The 16,164-nt window shown below is 42.4% G+C and overlaps 1 protein-coding gene across 2 annotated transcripts; it reads left to right on the top strand.

Annotated features, from left to right (window-relative positions):
• The first annotated feature begins 2,893 nt into the window (after positions 1 to 2,893).
• Positions 2,894 to 9,505, top strand: Lig4 (DNA ligase 4). Of its 2 annotated transcripts, none has more exons than XM_005316992.5 (2): positions 2,894 to 3,008; positions 6,032 to 9,505. In XM_005316992.5, the coding sequence occupies exon 2, from the start codon at positions 6,066 to 6,068 to the stop codon at positions 8,799 to 8,801; it is 2,736 nt and encodes a 911-aa protein (XP_005317049.2). In that variant the 5' UTR covers positions 2,894 to 3,008; positions 6,032 to 6,065; the 3' UTR covers positions 8,802 to 9,505. The 2 variants fall into 2 exon arrangements, with proteins under 2 accessions (XP_005317049.2, XP_077872453.1); XM_078016327.1 differs by having other exon boundaries at positions 2,953 to 3,008; positions 6,692 to 9,505.
• Positions 9,506 to 16,164: the final 6,659 nt, after the last annotated feature.

Here is a 16,164-nt window from a genome sequence, read left to right as displayed (position 1 = left end):
ACCGCGGGCCGAGAGGCTCACGACGGTGGCCGACAGGGTAAAGATACCTCAGCGCCTCCTTGCGGCCAAGGTTGCGTGGCTAACGCTCGTGCGTCTCATAACCCTGGGCCTCGCGAAAGGCGCTCGCTATCACTACTCTCACCCCGCAAAAGCCCATCAGACCTTGACCCCGGGGACTCCACGACATCGCCTTTCTTTGTTTTGACAAAGAAATCCTGTCTGCCCATGGGGTTGTTAGGGTCCCCCTTCTGACCCCACGGGCGGAGTGGCAGGACAGAGGCAGGCCTGAGTCGTGCACACTGGGAGGGTTCTTCGAAGGAAAAGAGGATTTATTTTTTCCAAGTTCCACAAAACACAAGCCTGCGGGAACGTGTTAGGACGCGTAGGTCATTGCTTCAGGTGGACCAGCATTGCCCCCTTGCAAGGAGCTGGTTTACCCCGGTTTACCCGTCTGCCTCGCTTTCCCCCAGGGCCAGTCCCATTCTGTAAGCTCTGTTTTATATATAAAGAGGAAATCTCCTAAGTTGTTGTTTTTGTTACACAACTGGGGCCTTCCAAGAAACTGAGGCGACACAAAGACACCCCCCAATACCCCCATTCAAATCTCGATTCTTGCGACCAAATCAGATTTTAGACCTGTTGACGGGAGTAACAGGAATGGGCAAGGCCACACTCAAAGGAGGGAGTGGGTCCTCTCAGATGAGAGAGGGATGCCCTGCTTCTCCTGCACCTCAGATTTGGAAATCCCTGCGAAATTTCCAGAGAATCCCACCTGAGGTCCACCTCTTGACTTTTGACAGCAGAGGGACATAAGACTCCCAAGTTACTGTCATAGTAACTCTAGGTCATTTTGGCCCGTGCTGACTCCAGTTGGATTCTTAACCATACATTCTTACAGATTTTATGGTTAGGAGGAACTACCCTTCCTCCCAGAGTTTCAGGATCCGATCCGATCACAAAAGACTCCCGGGTTCTTCCAACAACATTATCTTGGGCCTGCATTTCTCTTGCAGTTAACAGGTAGTTTGCAATCGAATGTGACATATCTTGTCCCAATAGGCCAGGCAGGTGAATTGACTCTTGGAAAAGAAATCATGTGGGGGTCCATACCGTGAGCCCATTTTTTTAGAATTATTCTCTTAACCTCATGTCCCCACGGTGCTCATCTGTTTGTCCCCTGACAGTTTGGTTGGTTTTAACAAATGTATCTTGCTACTAGATAAAAAGCTCCAGGAAAGTCTTAAAGTATGACTTACATAAATAAATTAACAGTCACAGCAACTCTAAAAGATACTATGAGAAAAAGTTACCTGTCTAAAGCCAAGGAATGGACTAATATACACAAGGCAGGAGTGAAGGTTTACTTTAATGATGGTCTTGCAAGATCAGGGTGCCTGGTGGTCAGGATGCACAAACTGAGCATTACCAGAATTTTATGCCCTAGAACTCAAGATCCTGCCTTTGGTTCCTCATTGGCAGAGTACTATGGGGTGTTTTACTGTCTCCTATTGGGTTATTTAAAGAAATCTACCTTTAGTTGTCCCCATCTCCCTTTGTTCTCTTGTGGCTGAAAGTCTCCTTGGATTGAGCACCTTTTGACACACTTTATCTCAGGTCAGCCCTTGCTTCTCACTTCCTGTTGGTGAAGGGACTATAAATTTGTACATTCCAGTGTTAACTGCTTTTAACTTCTTATTCTGCTGTACTTGAAGCTGCCTATTTTATATCCCAAGTCATCTCAAATTTAAGGCTGAATACTGTATTCTGAAAATGGAACCCTGGACTTTTTAGTGTGTGTGTAGTGGTGGTGATTGGACCCAGGGCCTTGTGCATGTGAGACAAGGACTCTACCAACTGAGCTATATCCCCAGCCTCTGGGCTTTTCATTTCTCACAATACTTTGTAGAAAAAACCTTGGTTCTCTTTGAACCAAGCAGCAAAAATCACACCACAAATTGGGGACTGGGCTTAGAATCAATTTCTGGTTTATCTAGTTAGGTAATTCATGGTCCTCATTTCAGTAATACAAAGTCTAGCACCTGAAATTGTAAGAACACTATAAATACTGAACAAGACAAGTAGACAGACAAGAGCTCTTGCATGTGACCAGCAAATGGAACCTCTTCTAATTTAACATTACTGGGTGTTTTCCAATGTAAATTGATACTTAAGTTGAATAGTGGGGGTGGGGGAATAATATTGACAGAACGGTATCATGTGGCTTTATAACATCACAGATGATTTCTGACAAATATCCAGTAATTCCACTAAACTAAACTATACAAAGAAAGTAACAATGTTGCTAACATGGAAGAAGCCATAGGATCTAGGTCCACTTCAAACTAGCACTGTGAACTAAGTTAAGTGAGAGTTTTGTAAAATGAGGATTTTGTACATTAGATAATCCAACATGGTAGTTAAAACATTTTAGAATTATTATCAGAGCCCACTGCAGCAAAATCTCACTTTGATTTTAAATCAATATTATTTTATCCTAAAAGGAAATAATTCTAACGGTTTCTCCCCCCACCTGTTATAGATAATTTCTCATTCTCCAAGGCGAAAGAGGAGAGATGACTGCAAAATTTCAATGCAAAGCAGCAGTTCCTGCAACATAAGGACTGAGTTTGTTTTTGTTCCTCAATACTAGATATCTAGCACCTCAATACTGGATATTTAGCACACCTACTATATCATAGCAGGTGCTTCATGACGGAATCCACAGTTGCGGGTAGTAGGCTAATTGCAAAGACCACTTTGAGTTCCCAGTCACAACCCCGGGCAATCACTGGGGTCCTCTCTCCCCAGGCCAAACACGGGTTGCGGGGTGGGGGCTGTTTCGAACTCCACTGCGCCTGCGCGCGCCGGCCTCTGACGCGACGGCTGGTCCTCGCGTTTGCACTGCGCCTGCGCGGCTCGCAACTGCAAGTGGCGTTCTTGCGGGCGGGGTTTCCGGTCTGGTGTCAGGTTCCGGCTCTGGACGTCCGGTAGGAGGGCGGCGGGCGCAGGTGAGGCTTCCGCGGCGGTGGGCGCGGTCGGGTCGAGGTCTGGGCGCGGCGGCCGTGCGGTCGGAGCCCCCATTCCTTTGTGCGTTTAGGGCGGCGCGGAGACGCGCGTGCCAGCGGCTGGACCTGGGGGTGCGCCCGGCCAGCCTGCGTGGGCGCCGGGCTCCTGGGTCCCGCGCTGGGGCTGGGCTCGGAGCGGGCGGAGGACCGCAGCGGGGCCGCCTGCAGAGGCTGCCGGCCTGGAGGGAGTCGCCCCTGGCGCGCCCGCACTCGGCTGCGCGCACCTGGGGGTCCCGGAGCCTCGGTTGTTCGGTGCCGCTAGTTTCTTCTCCTTGAGATTCGCCCAGAGTGTCGCCAAGTGCCAGGGCAGGTGCGCTGGCCCCGCGAGACCTCTGTCTCGGAGGGCAGCAGCTGGTCCGGGGCTGCACCGGGGACTTCAGTTGTGCTGCCACTTCCTCTTTCTCCAATAAAACAGCGCTTGAACATCGTCTGTGACCACTAATTAAAACCGGCCCTGGTCTTGCCGTGGCATCTCGCAGCAGCCCGATGCATTCGTTGTGTTAATTACTGCTTCCGGTCTCTTGAAAGCTTCACTTTATTAGTGTTAAAACTGAAGCATCCTCCTCCCCCCACCCATTCTTATTTGCTCAATATTTTGCACTATTAGATTTTAAATGCTGTGAGGATCGGTAAACATTAAAGTACTGATAGTTTCAAGGATTTCCTAATAGGGCACTGTGTTGAGCACGTATGTAAAAATGATCTGATTTCATCCCCATTCTAATTTCCAAAGGTTTTTTAAATTTTTTAAAAATTTTTAAACTTCATTGTACTCTTAAGCTGAAACTTTTAAGAAATTGTCCCATATTAATCACACAGCTATAGTCCATGTTTGAGTATTTATTAGACTCCAGAACTGAGCATAACAACAAAGCTTTTTTTGTCTCATTGCAAATGGAAAGAATTAGCTAAAAAGCTCAGAATCCAAAAAATAAAATTAGAGTGCATGTAAAAGAAAATTGAGATCCTAATATTTGACTTTTTATGCAATGGCAATAAGCAAAAATTGTCTATTCTTTTTATAGTAATTTTGTAATTTTATTACCTGTACATATAGTTATTTTAAGATACATGTATATTCACACCATTGCCTAAATTTTGTCATTTTGTAAAGCAATTGAAGTCTTGAGTGAAATTTTGACTTTGAGACCATGTGGCATTTACAAACAGATCTATAAAACTATATCAATGTTCGAATATTCAGAGAAGTATTTCTTAATAAAGTTAATCTTATATGTATTTTACATAAATTATAGATGCAGTGTGTGTGCTGTAGTATATCCACTTGAGAGAACCAGGTGGTACAGTCAGTTATGCAAACCAGAGTATGAAAGGGAAGGCAGTTACTATAATCAAAGTCTGAGGAAAGTGGTCTGTCCTGGGCTTATCTCTTGATCTAAACTGCTCAGTAGAAGTGGGGCTTGCTTTGTCAAAAATTAGACTGAGAGGGCCATGGTTTTTCTCTGCAGGCTGCCCAGTGGCAGCTGTGAACCATTGCCAGTGCCATCAGAACCAGGCTGTATCCCACTAGTGGGTTGGTGTGTACATATGTGACCAGCAGGACTTTCCCCATATGCTTTCCCAGGAACCAACTGTAGGGGTTTAGTGACAGGCAAACAAAGCTACTATGGGTTTGCCACTGGTAGCTGAAATTACAACATGGTTTCTGACCTGTAGAGATGGTGTGTATCTGTTTTGTGTGCTGAAGTGGGGAATCCCATGGCTTTTACTCTATAGTAGAGCTCTTTACTTCATAAAAAGCCTCTGGTTCCACTGCATGCTGGTGTGCCAGACAGGATATGAGATGACAAGAGAAGCTGTGATCTCGAGAGAAGCTGTAGAGCACTCATTTTACTTGAAGTCTATTTTGGAAAAAAATAGCTTATTTTAGTATTACATTAAGCCTTAATTAAAATAGCTGATATATTATAGATTCTAGAAAAACTAACATTAATATTTAAAACTTCAAAGGAATTTTACATGTTTGGTAACCATTGTAGGAAATGGTCTAGCCCCTAACCCAACAAAGGATCTATTATTTGATTTTAGACAACTTCAGTGAAAAAATTATCTCAAGACATTTTACTTTGTTTTATTTTTGCTAAAGCACTTAACATTTTATTATAGTTAGCTCTGACTACACCCTTTTTTCTTTACAGAATGTAAACTCTTTCAAAGCAGAAACATGGTGTATCTGCCCTAGTGCAGTGCCTGGTGTGGGCACCGTCACTGAGTACTTGGGGATAACTGGCATAGGGCATGAGCCAAAGGGAGTGTGCTAATGAATTTGTGTTTATAAATCTGCAAGTACCTGTAATGAAATGGATAGTTAAAGTGAGGAATTCATGGGGAGAGAATTCTGAATTAGGTCTTGAATGCTGGAATGATTTTGCGTAGCTATCAGAAGAAGTGAGAGTAGACAGATACAAGTGTTTTGTCAAAGACCTTTTCTATGATTAGGGTTTCAAAATTCCTAGGAAGTCAAATTTCAATTCAGTGTGGGAGTTATGTGTTAAAGAACATCTGTTTGGGGCAGTGTAGTTTGAGAAAAAAGATACTTGAAAAGGCAGACCTTACTTCATGACCTACAAATGAAGTGTATCATTCCTGGTTTTGTTTTTCTACCTTTATTATTAGCTTTTTTTCTTTTGTATTATGTGGTAAATAAGTAAGCAATGAAAGAATTGATTCAATGAAAGTTGGCATTTAGGGAGAAAGATCAAAATTATTTTTCGTTGTTATAATTTCAGGAAATGGAGAAAGTCATACTGTTAACATGCAAATTAGGTTTAAGTAAAATGGTTATTATATGTAGAGGTTGAAACACATTTCATATGTCTTATATAGAATTGATACATTTTCATTTACTAAGCATTAATAAATATTCACTATGAAACAGGTGATCTCTGTAAGGCCATTATGTTAAATACTTAGCTGAGTTTTACATTTCTCTTATTCTCTTTTAGCATTATTAGTTAAACCAAAGGATCCACTGCTTCCATGGCTACCTCACAAACTCCGCAGACTGTTGCATCTCATGTTCCCTTTGCAGATTTATGTTCAACTTTAGAGCGAATACAGAAAAGTAAAGGACGTGTAGAAAAAATCAGACACTTCAAGGAATTTTTAGATTCTTGGAGAAAATTTCATGATGCACTTCATAAGAACCAAAAAAATGTTACAGATTCTTTTTATCCGGCCATGAGACTTATTCTTCCTCAGCTAGAACGAGAGAGAATGGCTTATGGAATCAAAGAAACTATGCTGGCCAAGCTTTATATCGAATTGCTTAATTTGCCCAGGGAAGGGAAAGATGCCCTTAAGCTCCTCAATTACAGGACCCCCACTGGCACGCGTGGAGAGGCTGGGGACTTTGCAATGATTGCCTACTTTGTGCTGAAGCCCCGATGTTTGCAAAAAGGAAGTTTGACCATACAGCAAGTAAATGAACTTTTAGATTCCGTTGCCAGCAATAATTCTGCCAAAAGAAAAGACTTGGTGAAAAAGAGTCTTCTTCAGCTTATAACTCAGAGTTCAGCATTGGAACAAAAGTGGCTTATACGAATGATTGTGAAGGACTTAAAGCTTGGTGTTAGTCAGCAAACTATATTTTCTGTTTTTCACAGCGATGCTGTCGAGTTGCATAATGTTACCACGGATCTGGAAAAAGTCTGTACACAGCTGCATGATCCCTCTGTAGGACTCACTGACATTTCCATCACTTTGTTTTCTGCCTTCAAACCAATGCTAGCTGCAATAGCAAACATTGAGCACATCGAGAAGGATATGAGACACCAGAGTTTCTACATCGAAACCAAACTTGATGGTGAGCGGATGCAGATGCACAAAGATGGCGATGTTTATCAGTACTTTTCCCGAAATGGCTATAACTACACTGAACAGTTTGGTGCCTCTCCGCAAGAGGGTTCTCTCACCCCATTCATTCATAATGCATTCCAGCCAGATGTGCAAACCTGTATCCTTGATGGAGAGATGATGGCCTACAACCCGAACACACAGACTTTTATGCAAAAGGGCAATAAGTTTGATATTAAAAGGATGGTGGAAGATTCTGATCTGCAGACTTGTTATTGTGTGTTTGACGTGTTGATGGTTAATAATAAAAAGCTAGGACGTGAGATCCTGAGGAAAAGGTATGAGATCCTTGGCAGTACCTTTACACCAATACCAGGCCGAGTGGAGATAGTGCAGAAAGCACAAGCTCATACCAAGAATGAAGTCGTCGACGCATTGAATGAAGCAATAGATAAGAGAGAGGAGGGGATCATGATAAAACATCCCTTGTCCATTTACAAGCCAGACAAAAGAGGTGAAGGATGGTTAAAAATTAAGCCCGAGTATGTCACTGGACTAATGGATGAATTGGATATCTTAATTGTGGGAGGCTATTGGGGTAAAGGTTTGCGGGGTGGAATGATGTCTCATTTTTTGTGTGCAGTAGCAGAGAAGCCCCCTCCTGGTAAGAAGCCGTCTGTGTTTCATACTCTCTGTCGTGTTGGCTCAGGATACACCATGAAAGAACTGTATGATCTAGGTTTGAAATTGGCCAAGTACTGGAAAGCTTTTCATAGAAAAGCTCCACCAGGCAGCATTTTGTGTGGAACAGAGAAGCCAGAAGTGTACATCGAGCCTTGCAATTCTGTCATCGTCCAGGTTAAGGCCGCAGAGATTGTCCCCAGTGATATGTACAGAACTGGCTGCACGTTGCGTTTTCCGCGGATTGAGAAGATCAGGGATGACAAGGAGTGGCATGAGTGCATGACCCTGGAGGACTTAGAACAGCTGCGGGGGAAGGCCTCTGGAAAGCTCGCTTCAAAGCACTTTTACCCAGGTGGAGATGATGAACCGCAAGAGAAAAAGCGGAGAGCACCCCCAAAGGTGAAGAAGGCTGTTGGAATTATTGAACACCTAAAGGCACCTAACCTTTCTAACGTTAGCAAAGTTTCCAATATATTTGAAGATGTCGAGTTTTGTGTAATGAGTGGAACAGACAGCCATCCAAAGCCTGACCTGGAGAACAGAATTGCAGAGTTCGGTGGCTATATTGTACAGAATCCAGGCCCAGACACATACTGTGTAATTGCAGGTTCTGAGAACATCAGAGTGAAAAACATTATTTCTTCTGATACACATGATGTTGTCAAGCCTGCGTGGCTTTTAGAATGTTTTGAGACCAAAAGCTGTGTTCCATGGCAGCCTCGCTTTATGATTCACATGTGCCCATCAACAAAACAGCATTTTGCCCGTGAATATGATCCCTATGGTGACAGTTATTTTGTTGATACAGATTTGAACCTACTGAAAGAAGTGTTCTCAGGAATTAAAAATTCTAATGAACAGACTCCTGAAGAAATGGCCTCTGTGATTGCTGATTTGGAGTATCGATACTCCTGGGACTGCTCTCCTCTCAGTATGTTTCGACACCACACCATTTATGTGGACATGTATGCTGTTATTAATGACTCGAGTACCAGAATCGAGGGAACGAGATTAGCCATCAGCGCCTTGGAGCTCCGGTTCCACGGGGCAAAGGTGGCTGCTCACTTAGCTGAGGGAGTGTCCCATGTAATTGTTGGGGAGGATCGCAGTCGTGTTTCGGATTTTAAAGCTTTTAGAAGAACTCTTAAGAAGAAGTTTAAGATCCTTCAAGAACGCTGGGTAACTGACTCGATAGACAAGTGTGAGTTACAGGAAGAAAATCAGTATTTGATATAAGCCAGCTTTCTTAGGAAGGCCTTGGATCTGGTAGACCCATTGCAATATGCAGAAATGAAGAAGTGGCAGACTGCATTTTGCTTTTTTTAATCTATACTTAAAAAGTATTATTAGACACAGTAAAACAATTTTAACTTTTAAGAGGAAAGAAATAGAATGACCCAAAGCCAAGAAATTCTCTTAGTAGTATAGTATTTTATGATCCTCCGGCCTCAGCTTCCTGAGCACTGGGATTACAGGTGTGTGCCACTGCACCCAGTAAAAATTGCAATTTTAAAAGTGAGCCTACATTTAATTTTTTATTTCTAAAATTGAACAGATTTTAAATCAAGTAATTTTATGTGAATTTGTATTCCAGTATATAGTATTCAAGTAATTTTCTAGGTATAATCCATTGAGTAGGTGTCGAAATGGCATGTGTGTCATAATTTTCTTCAGAGGCCAGTAAATTGCTTTGGCTTTTTAAAATAGCTTTTGTAAATAGATTATTTAAAGTCAATGTGTATAATACACTTTTTATCTGTATTTATATATCAAATTTTGAAATACAGCCTATATTTAAAAATATTCTTTCATGATTGTCGAAATGAATGGAATTTGGTACTGTGTATAGATAATGTGATATTAGAAGTTTTGTGAAACAATAGAACAAATGTGTTATTTTTATACTTGATTTAAATAAAGTATTTAATATATTAAAATAATGTTTTATTTATGTTATCTTTATTTTGAAAACTCCTCAGTAGTTATTTTCTGTCAGATTTTGTGCTGTCAATGTAAGTTTTAACTGGTTTGAATCAAGTTCCTTTTCAAAGTACTTCGTGTGTCATGTTATGGAATGAGCGTTTATAAATTTAAAACTTGTACTTTTTTGTCTAATGGGAAAATTTTTTGAATACATGTAAGTGTGTTGAGGGTGAAAGCCCATTATTTTGCCACCAAAGATCATATTACCTGGTAGGTTTTCATCGTAAGGGAAGTGCAGCTCCCAGACATAAAGCAACACTGTCACCTCTTGGGAGTCCTCATGCTGTTTCTGGTCACCGGAACCTGCCTGCCTCCTGTTGGTGGCTGTGCGCATTCTTGGATGCACCGTGATGTATCTGGTTAGCCATTATTGCTCGGCTTGGATTGTTTCACAGAGCTTCCTCTATTTTTATTTTTCTTTCCCTTTTTTATTTCCTGTGAAGCAGTGTGATAAATCTTCATAGTGTCATTATGAGTTTTGGGGATTTAGTCCTTAGAAGTGGAGATGCTGTTTCTTAGGTATTTTTCAGTAAAATATGTGTTTAAAAACCCCAGTGAAGGTGACTTTCTTGCTTCCTCTCCTCTTCCCCATCTCCAAACGCGGGAGGTTCGGTTTCTCATTGCTGAACCTGTTCTGTACTTTAATTCCCTGTGTATATTCTGACCGGGTGGCTTCCCGTGTACTGACAACTCCCACATTTCTTTAGCCCTCATTTCTTTGCTGAACTACAGTTCCTATATCTAACTATATACATTTCCATGTGACATCTAATAGGCCTCTCAAACCCAATGTTTGTGATTTCTTTTACAAAGTTCCATTGAAGAAACATTAAAAAATTAGTGTAATGAACCCGCTGTGTACTCTTTCCAGTTTGAATAGTTATGGATGATCAATCTTTCCTTTTGTTTCTCCAAGATGTTATGTTATTATCAGTATCAAGACTGAGCCCAGGAGTGCTCAATCACAGAACGTCATCTCCAGCACTTTTTTTTTTTTTTTATTCTGAAATGGGCTCATGCCACAACCCCGGGCCGGCCTCAGTCTTGGTGATCCTCCTGCCTCAACCTCCCTGCTGGGAATACATGTATGGGCCACCATGCCTGCTCAGATTATTTTTAAAGTAATCTAGATCACATGCTTTTATCTGCACATGTACCATAATTGAACCCTTGATATCTCAAATAGGGTGTGTTCTCTTCCAGTATTTTCTCTTTATTACTCACCCTGCTCAAGGTAAAAAGTGTGGAGTTATCCCTGACAGCCCATCTGTCCTCATTCCTACAATGCTTAGCACATCTATTCAGAACAGGACCTCTCTCCCCTCACTCCAGTGGCCAGCACCTAACCATTCCCCCGGTTTGTTTCACCGGTGTCTTAACCTGCCTTCTTCCATTCTCATTGCATTATGTTCTGTTCTCCAGAACAAAGGTTTAAAGATGCAGATCAGATCGTGTTACTCCTCTGTTAGAACCACTGACTTGCTATCAGTCATAATATCCAGCCTGTACCATGGCCTGGTTTGGGCTAGCTGGCCCGGCTTTACCTGGCTTTGGTTAGCTGGCGTCATTGCCTACTCAGAACCCTCTGTGCCTCACGGCCCACTGCACTGCTCGCACCGCTGCACCGCAGCGCTCTCTGGATCTGCCCCACCCACACCCAGCCCGCACTGTCCCCCTCTCAAAGCACTGCTGCCCACCAGCAGAGTGTGGCTTTCACGGACGAGGACAACTGTTTGTCTTGTTCGTTGTCACAGTCTTCATTCGGCTATTGATGGAATCTGTGCTGAAGCCCACTGAGAAAACGCTTGGCTCCTATTCCCCAAGGCCAGGCATCTTCTTCCAGGAAGCAGGACAGGATTTACCAGGAACTTGAGCCGCCTCTGAGTCACTGAAGACTTGGATCCAGGCTCAGTCACTCACTCCTCAGGCTGGAGTAGCTGCCCACACGTGGCTTGGCCTGAGGTCTCAGTAACAGGGTCACTTTGGGCCCTTGGACTCCTCACTTTTGAAAAAATGGGTTGGGCTTGTCTAGTGTGGCATTCTTTAGCTCCAGAGCTATTCTGTAAAAACTGCTACAGCTTATTTCCAACCAATATAAGAAATTCCTTCTCTCTCTGGTAATCCTCATGGTAAAAAGATGAATAAGGCAGTCTCTGTCCTCAAGGAACTCCAGATGCAACAAAGGATAGATAATTGGATGCCAAAGATGAGGGTTTTCCTAGTGAAGGGAGCAAGGCTTTGCCCTAAAAGGCCACATGGAGTAGGGAGAGGACACCTTCTACAGCCAGGTCCCCTGGAGCTCAATTCCAGTCCTGCTATCACTTGTGTATTATTTTGACCCACAACTACCTCTTTGAACCTTAGTTTCTTAATTTCCAAGGTTGGAGCACAGAGTCACAGCACAGCACATAGTAAGGTCCCTTCAGCTTCTATCTGCTACTCTTACCCAGGCCATCCGCAATGTGATAAGTGAGTAGATTCAGAAAGAAGTAGAACGTCAGGCATCGTGGTATGGAAGGCAATACAGAAGTGTGGGGCTAGTGGTAGAGCACTCACTGTACTACTTCTGTAGGTACAGAGGTTAGGGTAGATTTTGGAAGGTATGAAATGCCACACTACAGAATGTGCATTGTATCTGGTGCTCCAGGAAAGTGAATTGAAGAGTTGCAGGCCAGGTATCGATCCCAGATCAGGTTGCTTATTTCATTTTGTTTTTTGTTTTTGTTTTTTCTGTTTCAGTTTTTAGACCACTTTATTGAGGTTTGATTGAAACAAGAGACTCCATGTATTTGATGTATTCAATTTGATGAGTTTGGAGATAAGCACACACCTGGGATATCATTGTCACAATCAAGGCCACAAACTTATTAACTCAAAAAGTCACCTCCTCTCACCTTGACTGATTCCTCTTACCTCTTCACCATTCACAGACGCAGTGCCTCCTGAGCTCCAGGCTCTGTTCTGTCTCCTGGTGAGACAGACGTCCCTGTCTGTATTTCAGGCACTTCAGTTGGGAACAGGGGAAGACTGTTTCCTCTGCTGAAGTCTCGATTCACCCTCCTTAAAGTCTGTTTCCTTATCATTTCAATACTGGGAGTGGAAAATGGTGCCACCTTTAAAAACCGGTAACTTTTAAAGTTGTAGATCTGTAACTCATCAAGTCTATACTGTCACAAGAGAAGGAGGAAAAGCAGTCTACAAAATCATTGGTACAAGAATATTCAAAGAAGTTGTTTCCCTGATAGCTGTAAACCAGAAAGCCATTCATCTTTCAGTCAGAGATGGATCAATCAATCACTCCATATGCTCACATCACAGAACTCTCCTCAGCAGCCTCCGAGTGCCAGCTGATGCCCACAGGAGTGAGCATTCCTGCTTGAGTGACAGAAGCCAGATGCAGATAGCACACATATTGTATGATCCCGTTCTATGAAGTTCAGAAACAGATAAAACTAATCCTTAGTGATAGAAATCAGAGCCGACTTGTCTCTGGGAAGGAGGGTTAACTGAAAAGGAACAAAGAGACTTCTGAAATGATAGAAATTTAATTACCTTGATTGACATGTTGGTTACACTGATGTACATCCTTATCAGGGCTCTTAAGATTTTCTTATTTTACTGCTTCTAAATTATATTTAATAATTTCCTTAAATATTAAAAACAACTATTGATTTCATAGTCTTATAGAGACAAAATATCCCAGTATTTTTAAATGAATGCTGTAAGAACATCAATAAAATATTTCCAAACAATTTTCAATTTTAAGGAGTATGAGGATGAACCAATATTAAGATCTATATTAGGCATGCAACTGTACTAAAAGCAGCAATGAAAGCTGGTTTAAGAAATTCAGTATTTTTCATAGAGAAAATAAATAAGTGAATGATGTAAAATGGAGACTTATTAAATATAATACTTTATAAAAGAGCAAATCTTTGGCATTCTTGGGTGGCGGTGACAATCTAGCATGTTTTTTGAATCTCTCAAATTCCCACATAAAAACCAGACAGAATGATCAGGTAGCAAACAAAACCCCACAGACAGTATTTACGACAGTGAGTGATGAGGTACCCCCCAAACCCAATGTACACGTAGGTGAGGGCAAGCAGGTGGACACCAAGGTCAGTGTGGATTCCAGTGCACCAAAACACGCCAAAATAGAAGAAGAAAAGGAAAGTAGGAATGAAGAAACTCTGGAAAAAATGACACATTTCAGAAAAACTCAGAAATAAGGTGACAGAACTCAGGAATTGGATGTAAACTCTACTTGTAATTAGTAATCTAAACCCTTAGAAGAAGTGACGGTGTTATTTCCCTTTCCACCACTTTAACAGACACAGGAGACAGTCAGCTCGGAGAGGACAGTTGTGTTCTGGAGGTTCCAGTGCGGGACTGGGTGGTGCTGTTACTTTTGCTCTGGGGCCTGTGGCGAGAAAACACGTCACGCTGGGCGTGGGTGGTGGAGGAAGACTGCTCACCTCGCGGGGGGAAGAGAAGGCAGAGCTGGGCCCACAGTCCCCCTGGAGGGCATGAGGTGACCTAAACACCTTCCAACGCTCCACCTCTTAACGGTTCCAAGTCTCCTGATAGTGCCACCTCGGGAATCCCACCTTCAGCTCCTGGGCCTTTGGGGCCCACAGAATCCGCACTCTAGCAACGTGTCTAACTACAGACCACAAGAGTCTACACAGAATCTTAAAGGTTTTGGTCTTTTTATCACTGTCAAGTCAGTTTGGGGGTAAAGGGGCACTTTTTACTCCATGGCCTCATTGACATCACTCTTCCTTATGTCTGACTCTTGAGAAGGCCAAATAGCCTCTGGTCCTTCTCGTTCAGTGGGTACAAATGTGATGACCTCTGAGGTGTCTTACAGTGAGCACATGCTGAAGTTTAGGAGTCATTGTTGATTGGCCTCAAGTTAATTTATTAGTATGCCTTTTATTTTTATGAGGAGATCTTGAGCTAATATCGTTGATTTGGTTGATGAATGCACCTGAGAGGACAGCTGATGGGCAGATCCAGAGGAGGCCAGGAATCCCCAAATATGGATCTAATGACGACTTTCCCAAGGAGCAAGTCTTCATTTCCATCACCCTTTTGATTTGGACATATGAAGTTCCTCTACTTATGTAAATAAAAAGATCCTTCACAGATGGGACACTCTCATCAGTCTTCAACATGAATATAAGTGTGGAAAACTTGTTCCCTTAAACAAATGCATCTTCGAGATAAAACATCATGCAGTTGTCCTCACAGTACAAACACATATCTAATCAGACTGCCTTCTCTAAGCTCCTCCTTGTAGAGAACCTCTGTAGAAAAGGAGGAGCCACAGAAACTCCCCCAATCCTACCCAGATCAGCAGAGCATAGTGCACAAAAGGCCACCCTTATCCTCAGTGGCATGAGGCTGCTGTCCAGGCCAGAGTGTTGGTTATCTAGCAGTGCTGGCATGCTTTTGGTCATGGGAAAAGGCAGGCAAATGAAGCACAATTGATGAATTCTGGAGTCGTGGTGAGTTTAATTTTGTCATTCCATGTTAATTAATGATTGTAAAATGACAAAGCTACTGGCAGTCTTCATAGACAGAATTATTGTTTCTTAGCTTTCTCTGCTTGCTGATGAAGGCTCCTGCTGAGCTTAAGGGGTACTCTTACAAAAAAAATAAAACAAATTGAACTCAGGAATAACATAGGTCCTCAAATTCTTTAAAAAGTATATTATAGCATTCAAAGGCAAAAATGTCATCCAGCCAATGCATTCTCTAAATTCCATGCTTTGTATAGTTCATGTCAATAAGGTACCTTTACCCCCTACAACTCTGGCTTTTACAAGGATTGGTGCAAGGTTCCAGAGTGTTCCAAAACTAATGTCCCCCAGAGTCGGAGTCATTCCATTCCTGTTCCCGCTGCATCCTCTAAGTCACCCCCTCTGCTGCAGCGCTGGTGGGGTTAGGAGCTGTGAGACCCTGAGTGTCTGGCTTTTCAGCTGATTGTCCGGGGACCTCAGGGTTTACAAGGACATTTCCATCTAAAGTTTGTAATTGTTTTAATGTCTTTGGCTTTTTATGTGAATTGGTAAATAAGATGTATACTGTTCCCTGTGAAATGGAGTGATTTGAAAGCCTCTGGAAATTAAGCAAGCACTTATAGTTGCTGATTCTGACAAGTGGCTCTGTGACTCACTGGGTCCCTTGATCACTCAGTGGGACGTTGCTTGGCAGCATGGAAGTTAGGGTCATCACTCAGCCCTCAGCCGGGAAGTTGGATTTTTTAAATTCTCGGTCACATAAATTAGTTTCTCAATATATATTTGATAAAAAAGGAAACCAAATGTGCATTAACTAAGATAAAGCAAGCTAATGAAGATCACATCATAGGAACACTACAAGTGCAGATTGTCAGGCTGTGTCCCCCAGGTCCGAGTTCCCATCTATCATAGCAAGTTCCCTCTAGCAGTTCCAAAAGCAGTGTTGAACAAAACAATGATAGATCATTCTGATAATCCTATTGTTTGCCTTTTATTTATTAGTAATTTAGCATTATTCATAGTCCTGATGTATGTATTTGTAGAACAGGTGTTTGCAAATAATCCCAGATGTTTCTTCTCTCTAGGTT

The sequence above is a fragment of the Ictidomys tridecemlineatus genome, chromosome 6 (assembly GCF_052094955.1).
Source record: "Ictidomys tridecemlineatus isolate mIctTri1 chromosome 6, mIctTri1.hap1, whole genome shotgun sequence".
NCBI classification, from domain to species: Eukaryota; Metazoa; Chordata; class Mammalia; order Rodentia; family Sciuridae; genus Ictidomys; species Ictidomys tridecemlineatus.
The sequence above is the reverse complement of the archived record's forward strand: the minus strand, read 5'-3'. Positions and strand labels throughout refer to the sequence as shown.

What these genes read in the sequence shown, in the direction of transcription:
- Lig4 (XM_005316992.5), top strand. Translation starts at nt 6,066, where the DNA reads ATGGCTACCTCACAAACTCCGCAGACTGTTGCATCTCATGTTCCCTTT.